The following is a 13,328-nucleotide window of genomic DNA, read 5'->3' as shown; positions in this document are numbered from 1 at the left end:
AAATCATATTTGAAATGAGTAAGGATGAACTCTCTCTCTCTCTCTCTCTCTCTCTCTCTCTCGTGTGCACATGTGCGCGCATGCAATTGTTGTATGTGTGCGTGCATATTTGTTGCTTTGTACACTCATCTTGCGTGCTGTCTCCAAACATATATTCTCTTCACCTCCTGCCCGGCCGCCCCCTCTCCCCCCCCCCCCTCTCTCTCTCTCTCTCTCTTTCTCAAGCATGCAGGCAAGTGCTATGGGAGTGGATAGTCCTTGCCTTATACGTGCTACATCCTATGGATATACCTCACTTTCTCAAGCACGCATGCAAGTGCTATGGGAGTGGATATTCCTTTCCCTATACGTGCTACATCCTATGTATATACCTCACACGCTCCATCATTGGTGGACCCTTTTAAGAAAAGCCCGAAGCTAAGTTTCTATGGACGTTGATACGTGTGCTTCGAAGGAGTACCACGTGGCAGCCAGTTAGCCATGGAAAATCGAGAATACCATTTGAATTCCCAAAAGCCCTGGATATGCACAGTCAGCACAGGTGTTCAATTCAACCATCCATTGACTGTGACGGACAAGGCTGAGTCATCTCTGGAAGGTTGCTTCATTTTGAAACAAGGAAATTGCAAAACAGCTGTTGCTTAACTAAGGTTTGCATCCCAGAGCAGATTGAGTGCTGGAGTTAGGGTTTCTAACGACTTCCTGGATCAGGGTTTCTTGTCTTAGTTACGGTTTGCAGAGGGAGTTCTGTTGGGGAAGAGTTTCTTCTGAATTAGGGGTTTTCGGCTAGTCTTTCTGCTTCTGAAGATCGACAGACAATGATCGACACGTGATTTAGGAGAACCATGGCTCGCTGCATAACAGGCGTATCCCTGTGCAATAGCAAAATCCCAGAGTGTTGTCAAAACACAGAGATTTCATCAGCCTATGCTTGGTTGAGCTCTGCCATAACCCTAGAACAGAAAAACCTGCTGCAGAGTCCATCTCGGCTAGGGCATGGCAGTGCCATTATTCCTGTCAAGGCCGCATTGGCAGAGAGGCCGGCCTTGTACCGAAAAGACGGCACCAATGGAGATGCCCCCTTCACTTTGGTGACAACAGCCAGGGGCTCAGATGTCCTTACCAGTAAGAAAGAAGCAGGCGGTAGGTCCCAGAATGGGGCCATTGTGAAGAGACTTGAGCAAAGCTACAGTGCCAACATAGAGAACAAGGAGACAGTTGCAGAGGCCCGCGCTGCAGCCAGAGCTGTAAATGCAGCAGTTTATGATCCCATCCAGCTCTCAGAGCGCTACAAATGGCAGCCTTTGACGGTGAGATCAATTCAGTCTTTATTGACCTTTCACGGGGATTTCAGCTTGCATATTTTACATACACATACATGTGTACAAAGGCATACATACATATGTCTGTGCAAATTGGCATTAGCTGTATTCCTCTCAGCTTGCATTGAAACCTACACATACATGCAAACTTAAATCTCACATAGCTATGATCTTGAAACATACATATACATGCATATATGCTTATATACAGATGCATATACATCTCGATATAGACAGCGCACTCTTGGACTTGCACAGAACATACATCATGAATTGTTGAGACCAAGGGGGCCCCATTCATAAGCATCCAGCTGGACAAGACCCATTCTCCACAGCAGCAATGCATGAGACTTAGGTCGGTCATCTCAAACTCTTGGCTTAGCAACTCCTTGGTGTGAACAATCTTCTCCTTATGACTACCTGTTATGATTAGTTCATCCACATACGAAACAATGACCATGAACTTGTTTGTTTGTTTTTTTTACATACACGTTTGCATCTGAGGGGCTTTGAACGAGATCAATACCTTCCAAAAAGGAATCAATTCACTAGTACCAAGCTCTGTTCTAGGCCATAAAGCGCCTTGCGTAACCTGCATACTTTTCTTTTGAATTGAGGACAACTAATCTTGGGGGCTGCTTCGTATATATCTCCTCCTGAAGATCTCCATTGAGGAAGGCTGATTTCACATCTATTTTGTATCTAGGCCACTTTTCTTGGGATGCCAATGCCAAAACCATGCGAATAGTGGTCATGCGAGCTATGGAGGCAAAGTTTTCCTGAAAATCAAAACCTTCTACTTGTCCAAACCTTTGGTCACAAGTTGGGTTTTGTACTTTTCTAAGGTGGCATTAGATTCTTGTAGATGCACTTCGTGCTGAGATGTTGTGTTGTGGAGGTCTATCCACAAGGTCCAAAGTATGGTTGCAAAGAATGGAGTCATGTTCTGGATGCATGGCTGCCATCCAATGAGGTTCCTCTTGCACCTCATGAAAGAAGTGGGCTTTTGCACTATAAGCCCTTGCATCATAAGTACAGGTATTGCGTGCGGCTTGCAACACAACACGACTACTTTATTTGCTTCAAGGGGGGGCGTACGGTAAGTATCTCTTGGGTAAAGAACTCCACTTGTGCTGAGTCTCTCTCTAGGTGCTCTTGTGGATGCCTACTCCCCATATATGCAAGCCCCATGAAGGAGTCCTCTCCAGCTTTATCTTCCCAAGGGTCTGTAGAATGTGAGAGCTTATTAGGGTGTCATCTAGGTCTATTATCCCAACTCTGGTGGGTTGGCTTCTCACATCCACCCCAATTGAGTTGGAATAGGGTGGGGCTTCTAGGCCACTCCCCTACTTTGCAGCTATCCTCAGTTGCAATGATGTCTATTTTAGGGCGTCATCTAGGTCTATTATCCCAACTTTGGGGGGTTGCCTTCCCACAGCCGCCCCAATTGAGTCGTAATAGGGTGGGGCTCCTAGGCCACTCCCCTAATTGCATTGCAGCTGTCCTTAGCTGCACAATGTCCATATAAAGTGCCCTTCCATAAAAGGAAAAGATCCAAGCAAATCTCATCCAAGATACCCAAGATCCCGAACACTGTGAGAGCACTTTCCATCCGCTGTGAAGGCTCATGAATCCCGAGAGGTTACCACCAAACCACAACGAATGATTACAGGAAGGTAGCAATCCCCATCGCTAGCTGCCCCCCTCACGTTCACACAAAACCCGGGTGGGGAAGATACCTAAGAGCCATGCTATTAAGAGTTCCAGCAATGAATTGGTAAGATTTTACTTCTTTGAGCAATCTCCTTGCTAGATCTTGCCTTAGCCATCCAAACCCCCTGATTACCATGTGGGATTATTCCACGAGTTCCTTGGCTCCTCACGCATTCCACCACAATGCATTGGTGGCAATCCAATTCTAACACCTTTTCTCCAACAATGCATGTGAACCCCCCTTGCCACATGGTCAACTCTTTGCAAGATTGTCAACTCATCAACAGTTGGCTAGGAGGAGTTCGTTGACATCGCCATAGCAAACCAGAATCCTTGCACTGCTAAGTTTTTCCTGCATGAACGTCTCCCTAGAGGTCCCTAGTCCTACGAACCTTCGCAAGCCCTTTGCAATGGATTCTCATCGCTGTTAGTAGCCGCCTCCTCTCACCATCGCCTTGAGAAAGATCTCAAGTAGCAGAAGTTTTGCCAGGATCGAGCGCTTACCATGATCGAATTTCGAGAGGTTACCGCCAGACCACAACAAACGATCATAGGTAGCAATCCTCGGCGCTAGTGCCCACTATGCTATATATAGAGCTCCATCCAAGCCCCCCGATTACCATGTGGGATTACACCACACCTTCCTTGGCTCCTCACGCATTCCACCACATTCCACCACAATGCATTGGTGGCAACCCAATTCTAACAAGGCTCACATTCCGCCCTCACCGCGTCAGCACGACGACCCGGAGAGAAACGTGCGGGTGACTAACTTCCACCTTATTGTGTACTCCCTGTATGTCCAACCATCCATGAAAAAAACACTGCAAACGTCTGAGTATCCACCGGTAGCCCATGAGAAGAACATTCTAGAGAATGGCCGAGCAAAACTTTGCCATCCAGATTCCAAACTCCAACCACTAATGCATTGGCTCAGATGGAGCACAAGAAGGAATAAATCGTAACCCAGAACAGTTCCCTCAGAAACGTTGTATCAAATCTGAATCCATCAATCTTACCTAACACCTACATGTCTAAACCACCCATGTCTTGTGGAACATACTCCAAGTAATACATATGTTGATACACTGAAGTCAAAACCCCGGTTGTTGACGGTACTGTCTCCAAGAAATCTATGTACTGTGAAGATCCACCAATTGGCCAATCCTCGTAGGACGAAGACAGATCCGATGACATGTCCTCATGTGGTGTCTGATGTCAACCACCCATGTCCTGTAGAACATACTCCAAGTAATACATATGTTGATACACTGAAGTCAAAACCCCGGTTGTTGACGGTACAGTCTCCAAGAAATCTATGTACTGTGAAGATACACCAATTGGCCAATCCTCATAGGACGAAGATAGATCCGATGACATGTCCTCCTATGCAAACGGCAAGTGAGAAGAGTCCTCCTTATTGACCCCAAAAATTGGCGACTGCCTCTAAAGCTAAAGATTCTCCATTGAGTGTAAATGGAAATTTTGAAGACTTTCTCTCAGCAACCTAGCCAAGAGACTTCCTCTGTTCGTACCTGTGGCCTCTTGCTCTTTAAAAGCACTAAGCTGCTCATCGACTGTTGTCCGAAGGAAATGGATAATCGCCAAGAGTGGGCAGTCCAAGGCCCCTACGGTACTCTTGGTGGAGATTTTGGGGGGTGGGGCGGGGGGAGTAAGTGGACTATATCTCCTAGATCTGCTTGAGGATGGTGGGGTTCTATAGGAGGAGGTCCGGGATCCATGCTGAGTGCTGGTCAACCAAATGAAGAATCACTTGGGCATGCTCGGAAAGAGTGGTGCCGACGAGGATGAAGTAGCTACTATAGCGGGCAGCCCTGTTAGAGCCCAATACTAAATAGTGCTACAAGCATTCCTAGATAGCCCCCGTAGTGCCCGTACATTGCTGGTCATTGCAACCATCACACCCCATATCTTGTCTGGCGGGAACTCGAGCTCGTGCAATCATCTTAGCAAGCGGATCTAAGGAACAGAGTCCAAGGCTTTGTGGAATTCCACAAAGCATTAGTATATATGTTGTTTTTGTGGCCTCACCTCTATGATGGCCCGTAAAGGAAGCCTTCACAAAGGACTCTATTTAAGAGTTCTGCAAGAACGGGGGCTGATGTGCCCAAGTGCAAAAATGTTCCTCATGTGGACAACGATCTTGTACCCTACCAATATGTAGCTCTATTAGAGCCCTAGTGACATTGAGAGTGTTGAAGAGGACAGAGGCAACTCTTTGCGAAAAGAAAGTGTTCATTGGAGCAGGGCTTTTCAGCACTCATTGGTTGCACTGCAACCCAGAAAAGCATACTTCCTCTCCAACTTTGGCGTATGCTTAGTTGATGATGTTGTAATTTCTATGTTGCGAGATTTTCAGCTGGTGCCTCCACTTGAGGAGGAGGAAAGATTGAGAGACTAGAAATTTGATAGGCAGCTTCCAGGTTACTCCCCCTATTCTTTCCATCTCCTCACGGCAGCTAGAGCTTATAAAATTCTGCTCCCTCCACCTTGGATACAGACACATGCAAATCAGTTGTGGCCTATAAACAAACCTCTTCGCTGGTGGAGGCCTCTTTGACCACAGTTTGGAAGAGCAAATTGGCTCTCAAACAACGACTTTTCTTGTGGAGACGCATTGTGGGTGCACTCCCTGGTGGCACCTTCTTAGCTAAGAGAAACATTGCACTCCCTGGTGGCACCTTCTTAGCTAAGAGAAACATTGCACCTGCCTCTTGCAAGAGGGGTTCTCATTACCAAGAGGCAATTATTCATTTGTTATGGGGATGCCCCTCTTCTGGTGCTCTCCTGGACAGACTGATTTCCCAACAGCAACTTCTGGAAATTCTTCGGATGTTCGGGTGCCTTTCTTCACCTTTGCCAGATTACATAGTTTTTCTTTCCTAGACTAGATACTGGGCTTTGTGGACGATCTACCATGCACGAAAGCAGCTTTGATTTTCTGCCACGAGGAGATCATATGCTTCGCTTTTTTCAGGAGGTCTCTTTACCTTTCACTCCGAGATTCTTTTGACCTCAGTTTTTTCCTTTCAACAGTTGGAGGTGTTTTCCCATAGTTTGTGATATCTGAGTAGTAGCTGTCCCACCTTGGGACAGCTATGAATGTACCATTCATTCCTTAATGAAGCAGTGGTTTCACACAAAGAAAGAGAGTGTTGAAGAGGATAAATGATGTGGGGCATGGGATATGACATTTGAGTTGTGCGCTGATCCGAACATTATAGAGCTGTCATGCATAGGCTTCCCAAAAAAGAGGGTCTGTGATGGGTGTTTGGGTTTTCTTTTTCTCAAGCATGTGCCATGCGTCCGAGTTATCCTCACTTAAAAAGAGCTGATACAACTCCTATTTGCTCTTTGCTAGGAATGCATGCTTCTTCCTGCAGATCAATCAATGTTTTTTTTTTTATAAATGCATCTCACATGCCGAGATTGGTCGGTGCTTTCTTTCCCGCAGGATCTGAAGTCGTGTGTTCTTGCATTTGTCATCATACTATCCCTTTTGTTGCTGTGATCCTGTGGAGGATTTGATGTAAGTGTAAATATGAGCAGTGTAAGGTCAAGTGCTGAGAGAGAGAGAGAGAGAGAGAGAGAGAGAGAGAGAGAGAGAGATTTTCAATGTGAAATCTCCATAGATCTGAATATGATGGATTGTATTCTAAAATCTGATAATTCATATAGTGATAACACATGCAATAAAGCATCTCTTGGTCCTTAGTGATTGGGATAGACTATGGCATGACTCCTGGCAGTTTGTGTCCATGTTTCAACTTTTGGGCTGTTTCATGCTCTTAAAAAAAAGACCAATGACATGGAATAAATTACATTGGTTTAACTGTTTGGTATGCCACGTGATGTAGACTTGGTTCTTGTGCATCTATGCTTTCAGGTTTTGGGAAGAACACTCCAGATAGTGCTGTCTTTGGGCTCTTTTGGCCTTGGTCTCTTTATTGATAAAAAAAAAGGTCAGATCAATCAAAATAAACGCAGACGTGCGATTGAGTTCAGAAAGAGGCTCACAAATCTAGGCCCCACTTTTGTCAAAGTTGGTCAAGGACTCTCAACAAGGCCAGACCTTTGTCCCCCAGAGTACCTTGAGGAGCTTGCAGAACTTCAGGTATACACCTGATTTTGTCAACAGATACTCCCCCCCTCCCCCATCCAGCTGCCCCACCCCCACCCCCAGAAAGAGAAAAAAAAAGGACTGCATGCATGCGTGCGCACATTGTCACACCCCCATATACACACACATGACCAATGGATCTTTTTGAAAGTAGCAATTGAACTGATCACGTTACACAATCTAATAGTATATCACTTAAAAACTCAGAAACCACATTGTCATTCACACAAAGCACAGTCAATAAATAAACAGCATTCTAGTTGCCTCGTACAAGTGCCTGCTGTGTGCATTAAATATGGCTCATTGGATGCAGGACGCATTACCAACTTTTCCGGATGCTGAAGCTTTTGCATGTATTGAGAGAGAGCTAGGATTGTCATTGGAATCCATCTTTTCAAGTATAACCGCGTCACCTATTGCAGCAGCAAGCCTTGGGCAAGTCTATAAAGCTTGTTTGAGGTCTTCTGGAAAAACTGTTGCAGTCAAGGTGCAGAGACCTGGTATTGAAGAAGCTGTTGGGCTTGATTTCTATTTACTGCGGTCATTATGCTACTTTATCAATAAGAAAGTGGACATTGTCACCAGTGATGCTGTTGCACTTTTGGATGAGTTTGCAAGGAGAGTGTATCAAGAGTTGAATTATGTGCAGGTGATCTCTTTCTCATATTGCTGTGTTCTTGAAAACCTGGCAGGTTTTTACTAAGTTTTACTAGAGATATTAGTGGACGTTTATTGGTTCAGAATTGACATCAGTCTTCTGCTTGTTTGATCTTGCTTCCATATGGCTAGCAGTTTCTGGAGAAGAATGATGTAAATGTGTGCGCGCGCACGCGCGCACACACATGCGTATGCGTATGTGTGCGTGTGAGCAAGTGCTAAAAAATAAATAACTTGATGCCTGTTGGCCGTTTTGGGCTCTCGCATGAGTATGTGACACATGTATGTGCGTGTTCTTCATTTTCATCATTCTTGGGTGGACACCCTTTTATTATGTGTTAAGCTCTGGTCAGTTTTGAAAGCATTGTCGTGACACTATAACCCTCTTTTTGATTGTTTTGTGTTTTGCAGGAGGCAAAGAATGCAATACGGTTCAAGCAGCTATATGGAGACAGGCCAGACGTGTATGTGCCGGGAATATTTTGGGATTATACAAGTGTGAAAGTCCTGTCTATGGATTGGGTGGAAGGCACAAAGCTTAGTGAACAAGCAGCTATAGAGAAGAAGGGTCTTAACTTATTGGAACTTGTGAACATCGGGATACAGTGCAGCTTGCGTCAACTCCTTGAGCATGGCTATTTTCATGCTGACCCACATCCTGGAAATCTACTTGCCATGAACGATGGAAAGCTAGCATTTTTAGACTTTGGAATGATGAGTGAAACCCCACAACAAGCAAGATTTGCAATCATAGGCCATGTGGTTCACATGGTGAACCGTGATTATGAAGCCATGGCACGTGACTATTATGCTCTTGACTTCATATCAACAGAGATTGACGTTTCTCCAATAGCTCCAGCACTGAAGGAGTTCTTTGATGATGCACTCAATGCTACCGTTAGTGAGCTTAATTTCAAAACCATTGTGGATGGTTTGGGGGCTGTTTTGTACCAGTATCCTTTTGATGGTCAGTACCTTCCTCAACAATGCTGACTGTTTAGCATCAAAATGAGGGGGAAGAAGGGGGCGGGGTTTGTTTATCAACTGTGAGTCTTATATAGCCATTTTTTCTGCAGTGCCGGCATACTATGCTCTGATACTAAGGTCGCTAACTGTGCTAGAGGGGTTGGCATTGTACACGGATCCGAATTTTAAAGTGCTAGGGGCTGCATATCCATACTTTGCCAAACGATTGCTTACAGATCCTAACCCTTATCTGAGGGATGCTCTAATTGAGCTACTCTTTAAGGATGGAAGATTTAGGTAATACTGAATTCGGTGCCTTCATCTTCCTAAGTTTTCATGAGCTTTCTTTTCTAGTTTAATTTTGTGTAATGCTAATGACTGCATATCTTTGTCAGATGGAACAGGTTAGAAAATCTACTTGTGCAGGGCAAGAAGGATTCTGAGTTTGCTGCAAAAGATGCATTGCAGCCAGTACTGAAACTCCTCCTTGGACCAGAAGGAGAGGAGCTCCGTATCCTTGTAGTTAAGGAGTCTGTTAGGGTATCTGAGGCAATAATTATTGGCACTGCATTAGCAGGTTACAATGCAGTCCCTCAGCCTATCAAGAGTATTTTACCAAATGGAAATGATGGAAATCCTTTGCGAATCAAGGAAAGTGATTTGAGTGCAATGCTTGCATTAAGAGAGCAGGTTATTAGAATCTGGAGCCTTTTGCGAGCCTCTGAGGGTTTTGATCCTGCCCTTTTGCAACCAGTCGTGCAGGTAAAAGCAAGCAGCGACTTTCAAAACTCTCAGATTAAGTTTACATTCTTGTTCTGGAGCATGGTTCATTATAAGGAAATTCAAGTTTACATTCTTGTTCTGGAGCATGGCTCATTATAGGCAGCCTTTTTGCAAAAGCAAAGCAGCTGTTGGAAATCTACAAATGGATAGTTGTTATTCTGACTTTTGTGAAACTAGGGACAAGGGATCTACAGAAGCATCAAGATGTCTTGAGGAACTGGATGACTCTCCAAGCCACCTTGGCCCGTCCTCGGCTGCCAGCATTGCCTGCCCAAAGGAAGTTGCGGATCAACCACTGTACTTGACCAATACACGCTGTGGAAAAGGCCCAGCAGGAGGTGCTGTACCACATGGTAGCAAGGAGGACCTAGTTCGTTACCACTACTCTATCTGCAAGAGAGAACCTGGTCGTGCTTTAGTATAGAAGCTTCTTCCGAATGCTGAGTTGGAGGGGGGCAAGCTAGAGCCCTATAATGGCCACCTTGGGACAAGGGATCTACAGAAAGCATCGAGATGTCTTGAGGAACCAGATGACTCTCCAAGCCACCTTGGCCCGTCCTCGGCTGCCAGCATTGCCTGCCCAAAGGAAGTTGCGGATCAACCACTGTACTTGACCAATACACGCTGTGGAAAAGGCCCAGCAGGAGGTGCTGTACCACATGGCAGCAAGGAGGACCTAGTTCGTTACCACTACTTTATTGGCAAGATAGAGCCTGGTCATGCTTTAGTATAGAAGCTTCTTCCGAATGCTGAGTTGGAGGGGGGCAAGCTAGAGCCCTATAATGGCCATGACACTGAGCACCTGCACTTCGACGTGAATCAAGGCCCATCTGATCAGGGCATGATGCCTGTCAATCCTGACCTGGCAGCCAATAACGCATTGGGGTACGCCTTAGAATCCACTGGAAGGACTCAAGTGGGCACGAAGCTGGGGTAAGGGATGAACTAACTCAAAATCCACACAACTTGTGTCAGTTGATCTGTGCTCCTCAGGCCCAACAAAAGATCTAGACTGCATCCACAAACCTCCAGAGGTTCTCCACAACCCTGGAGAGGTAGGCTGTTGCATCATCTGCAAACTTTGAATTGAGGAGCTCCGCTTGAGATCTGATAGGTAGTCCTTGGGGATCAAGTGAATCAAACCCTTCGCTAGTCTCTCTTGACATAGATGTAGTCAAAGGATCTTTGAGAGTAGAGATGTTGTATTTGCTGAAATTTCAGCACAACCATTGGCTGAATTCAGTAGACATTTCCACAATGGCTCACAAGATATGTTTAAGAGACTACTCCCATTGGGCATAGATGTCAGAGCAGACAAGCCACTAGAAATGCCTAATGGTGGACAGCATATAGGTGCTGAATATCAGCCCATTGCAGATCATGACATGAGAAAGCAGTTCATGATGAAGAGTGGACAGCTTTGGAAGAGGCTAGAATAGTGCCTCGTTGGCTGGTCCGTGCTTTGCAGGAGAGTAAACTCTCAGCCCCTCTTCATAGTAGGACACGGGCTGGCTCAAGAAAATCTAGAGAAAATGTAGATGTGGCCTGCATGAGTAGTCTTTATGATACAGATGAGACAAACTCTTATGAGGAGGCTCAAGAGGATGAGCTTTGGCAAGGAGCCATGCAAGAGAAAATCAATGCTATCCAGAAAAATAGCACATGGGATCTAGTGGACTTGCCTCATGGCAAGACTTGTTGCCAACGGCTATGCCAAGAAGAATGGCATAGATTATGATGAGACTTTTGCACCTATTTCATGACTGTCCACTTATCAGATGTGTTGTTGCTTTGGCTGCCCATCATGGATGGAAGATGCATGAGTTGGAGATTAAGACAACCTTTCTCAATGGGGACTTGCTGGAAGAAGTTCATGCGAGTAAACCCATTGGTTTTGTGGTGCCCAGCCAAGAAGGCAAAGTACGTAAGCTCCAGAAGTCTATTTATGGTCTCAAACAAGCTCCCAGACTTGGTCTTACTTGTGCTCATACTTTATGTGGATGACATGTTGTGGACTTGGATTAGTGAGGATGCAATTTCAGCTTTCAAATGAATTAAAGACCTCATTTAAAATGTCAAATTTAGTCCTCTTTCACTACTATTTGGGCATACATTTTGTGCAGACAGATGATGCCATTAAGATGCTTCAATCCAAGTAAATACAGAAGATTCTGCATAAGTTTGGCTTTCAAGATTACCCCAATAGAACCATGGCTTAAATTGAGCATGCATGATGTAGGAGAGCCTTATGACATGAGTATGTACAACCGAACACAAGGCTAGATATTCAGTTTGGTGTTTCCTAAGCTAGCAAATTTATGCATAGTCCAAGTAGTAAGCTTGCAATTATATGCTTATAGCGCTTCAGATTGGGCTGGAGACTATGACACCCCACAATCAACGAGTGGGAACCGTTCAAGTAGTAAGCTTGCAATTATATGCTTATAGCGCTTCAGATTGGGCTGGAGACTATGACACCCCACAAGCAATGAGTGGGAACTGTTTTTGTTTTCTTGGCAACTCATGCATATCTTGGTTGAGTTAGAAACAATCCACTGTTGCCACATCTACCTGTGAGGTTGAGTAGAGCTAGCCTTCACTGCTCTATGGTAGATTGTGAATGGCTGTGGAGGTTACTTGCAGATCTTCGTGAGTGTCAGCAAACACCCACCACCATAGTCACTGACAAAGCCAGAGTGCTATGGCCGTAGGACGAAATCCAGTTTTCCATGCACACACAAAACACATAGAGATACATTATCACTATGTTAGGAAGAGGCTTCATGCAAGGGAAATCACTTCAACCTGCTGTTGTACACAAGATAACATTGCAGATCTATTTACCAAGGCATTGCCTAGAGAGAAGTTTGAAGCTTTCCGCAAGGCTTTAGGCTTAATCTCCTATAGAGAGTGATCTGGATCCTTGTACATGTTCACACTATCACTAGAGGGCGGATTCGTAGGAAAATTCAGTGGTAGTGCTAGGTGTGAACATGGGCTTATAAGGAGCTCTTTTTACCTTCTATAGACTTGTTTTTGTGTGAATGCGTGCTATGACGTGTCCAGTTCACGGGCAAGGGACGCCCACCCATGAGCCGTATGAATGCCCTATATTCTGACCTGGTTTGTGGCATGTGAACAGGTGGTAAGTATTCATTTAACACTTGTTTATTATTGTAAAGGTTTTATAACCTTAGCAGTTCATACTTATTAAAGTTAGTATCGGCCCACTGGCCTAGTGCCTGGGGCCCAAGGTTAAAAGTGTGGCCAGCCCAAACTCTTGGCACCCACACATGGCCTCATGATTGTGTGGACACTTAAAGGAGGTGCCCACCATTAACCACGGTGGGGCTGTGCCACTTGGCACAAGCAATACAGCAGGTACAGCAGCAAGGGGTGCAGCATATTCAGCAGGTACAAGAGGTGGCTACAACAGATTCAACAGGTACAGTAGGCGGCTACAACAGATTCAATAGGTACAGTAGCCATCCACAAGGGGAGCAGTTGACCAGCAGAAAAAGAGAGGAAGAGAGAGGTGGTCGCCTTTCAGCCAGGAAGAGGGAGAGTGATGGGTGCCAGCTTGCAGGAGAAGGAAACAGGAAAAAGTGGAGAAGAATGGGGGAGAGGAACCCTACTGTACCTGCTGTGCTGCTTGTACTACCTATTGTACCTGCTGAAAAACCCTACTCTACGTGCTGTACCGCTTGTACTACCCACTGTACCTGCTGGAAAACCCTACTGTATGT

At 45.3% G+C, this 13,328-nt stretch overlaps 1 protein-coding gene across 1 annotated transcript in view; it reads left to right on the top strand.

Moving 5' to 3' along the window:
- Window positions 1-427: 427 nt before the first annotated feature.
- LOC147639220 (protein ACTIVITY OF BC1 COMPLEX KINASE 3, chloroplastic-like) overlaps window positions 428-13,328 on the top strand; it is a 35,599-nt gene continuing 22,698 nt past the window's right edge. The window contains exons 1-6 of the mRNA XM_086788468.1: window positions 428-1,310; window positions 6,943-7,170; window positions 7,490-7,825; window positions 8,245-8,800; window positions 8,910-9,096; window positions 9,195-9,561. Coding sequence (XP_086644594.1) covers window positions 846-1,310; window positions 6,943-7,170; window positions 7,490-7,825; window positions 8,245-8,800; window positions 8,910-9,096; window positions 9,195-9,561 — 2,139 coding nt within the window. The 5' untranslated portion in view covers window positions 428-845. The remainder of the gene's footprint in view (window positions 1,311-6,942; window positions 7,171-7,489; window positions 7,826-8,244; window positions 8,801-8,909; window positions 9,097-9,194; window positions 9,562-13,328) is intronic.

Source organism: Cibotium barometz, chromosome 4, assembly GCF_041138505.1.
Source record: "Cibotium barometz isolate CiBa-2024 chromosome 4, ASM4113850v1, whole genome shotgun sequence".
Classification (NCBI taxonomy): Eukaryota; Viridiplantae; Streptophyta; class Polypodiopsida; order Cyatheales; family Cibotiaceae; genus Cibotium; species Cibotium barometz.
The sequence above is the reverse complement of the archived record's forward strand: the minus strand, read 5'-3'. Positions and strand labels throughout refer to the sequence as shown.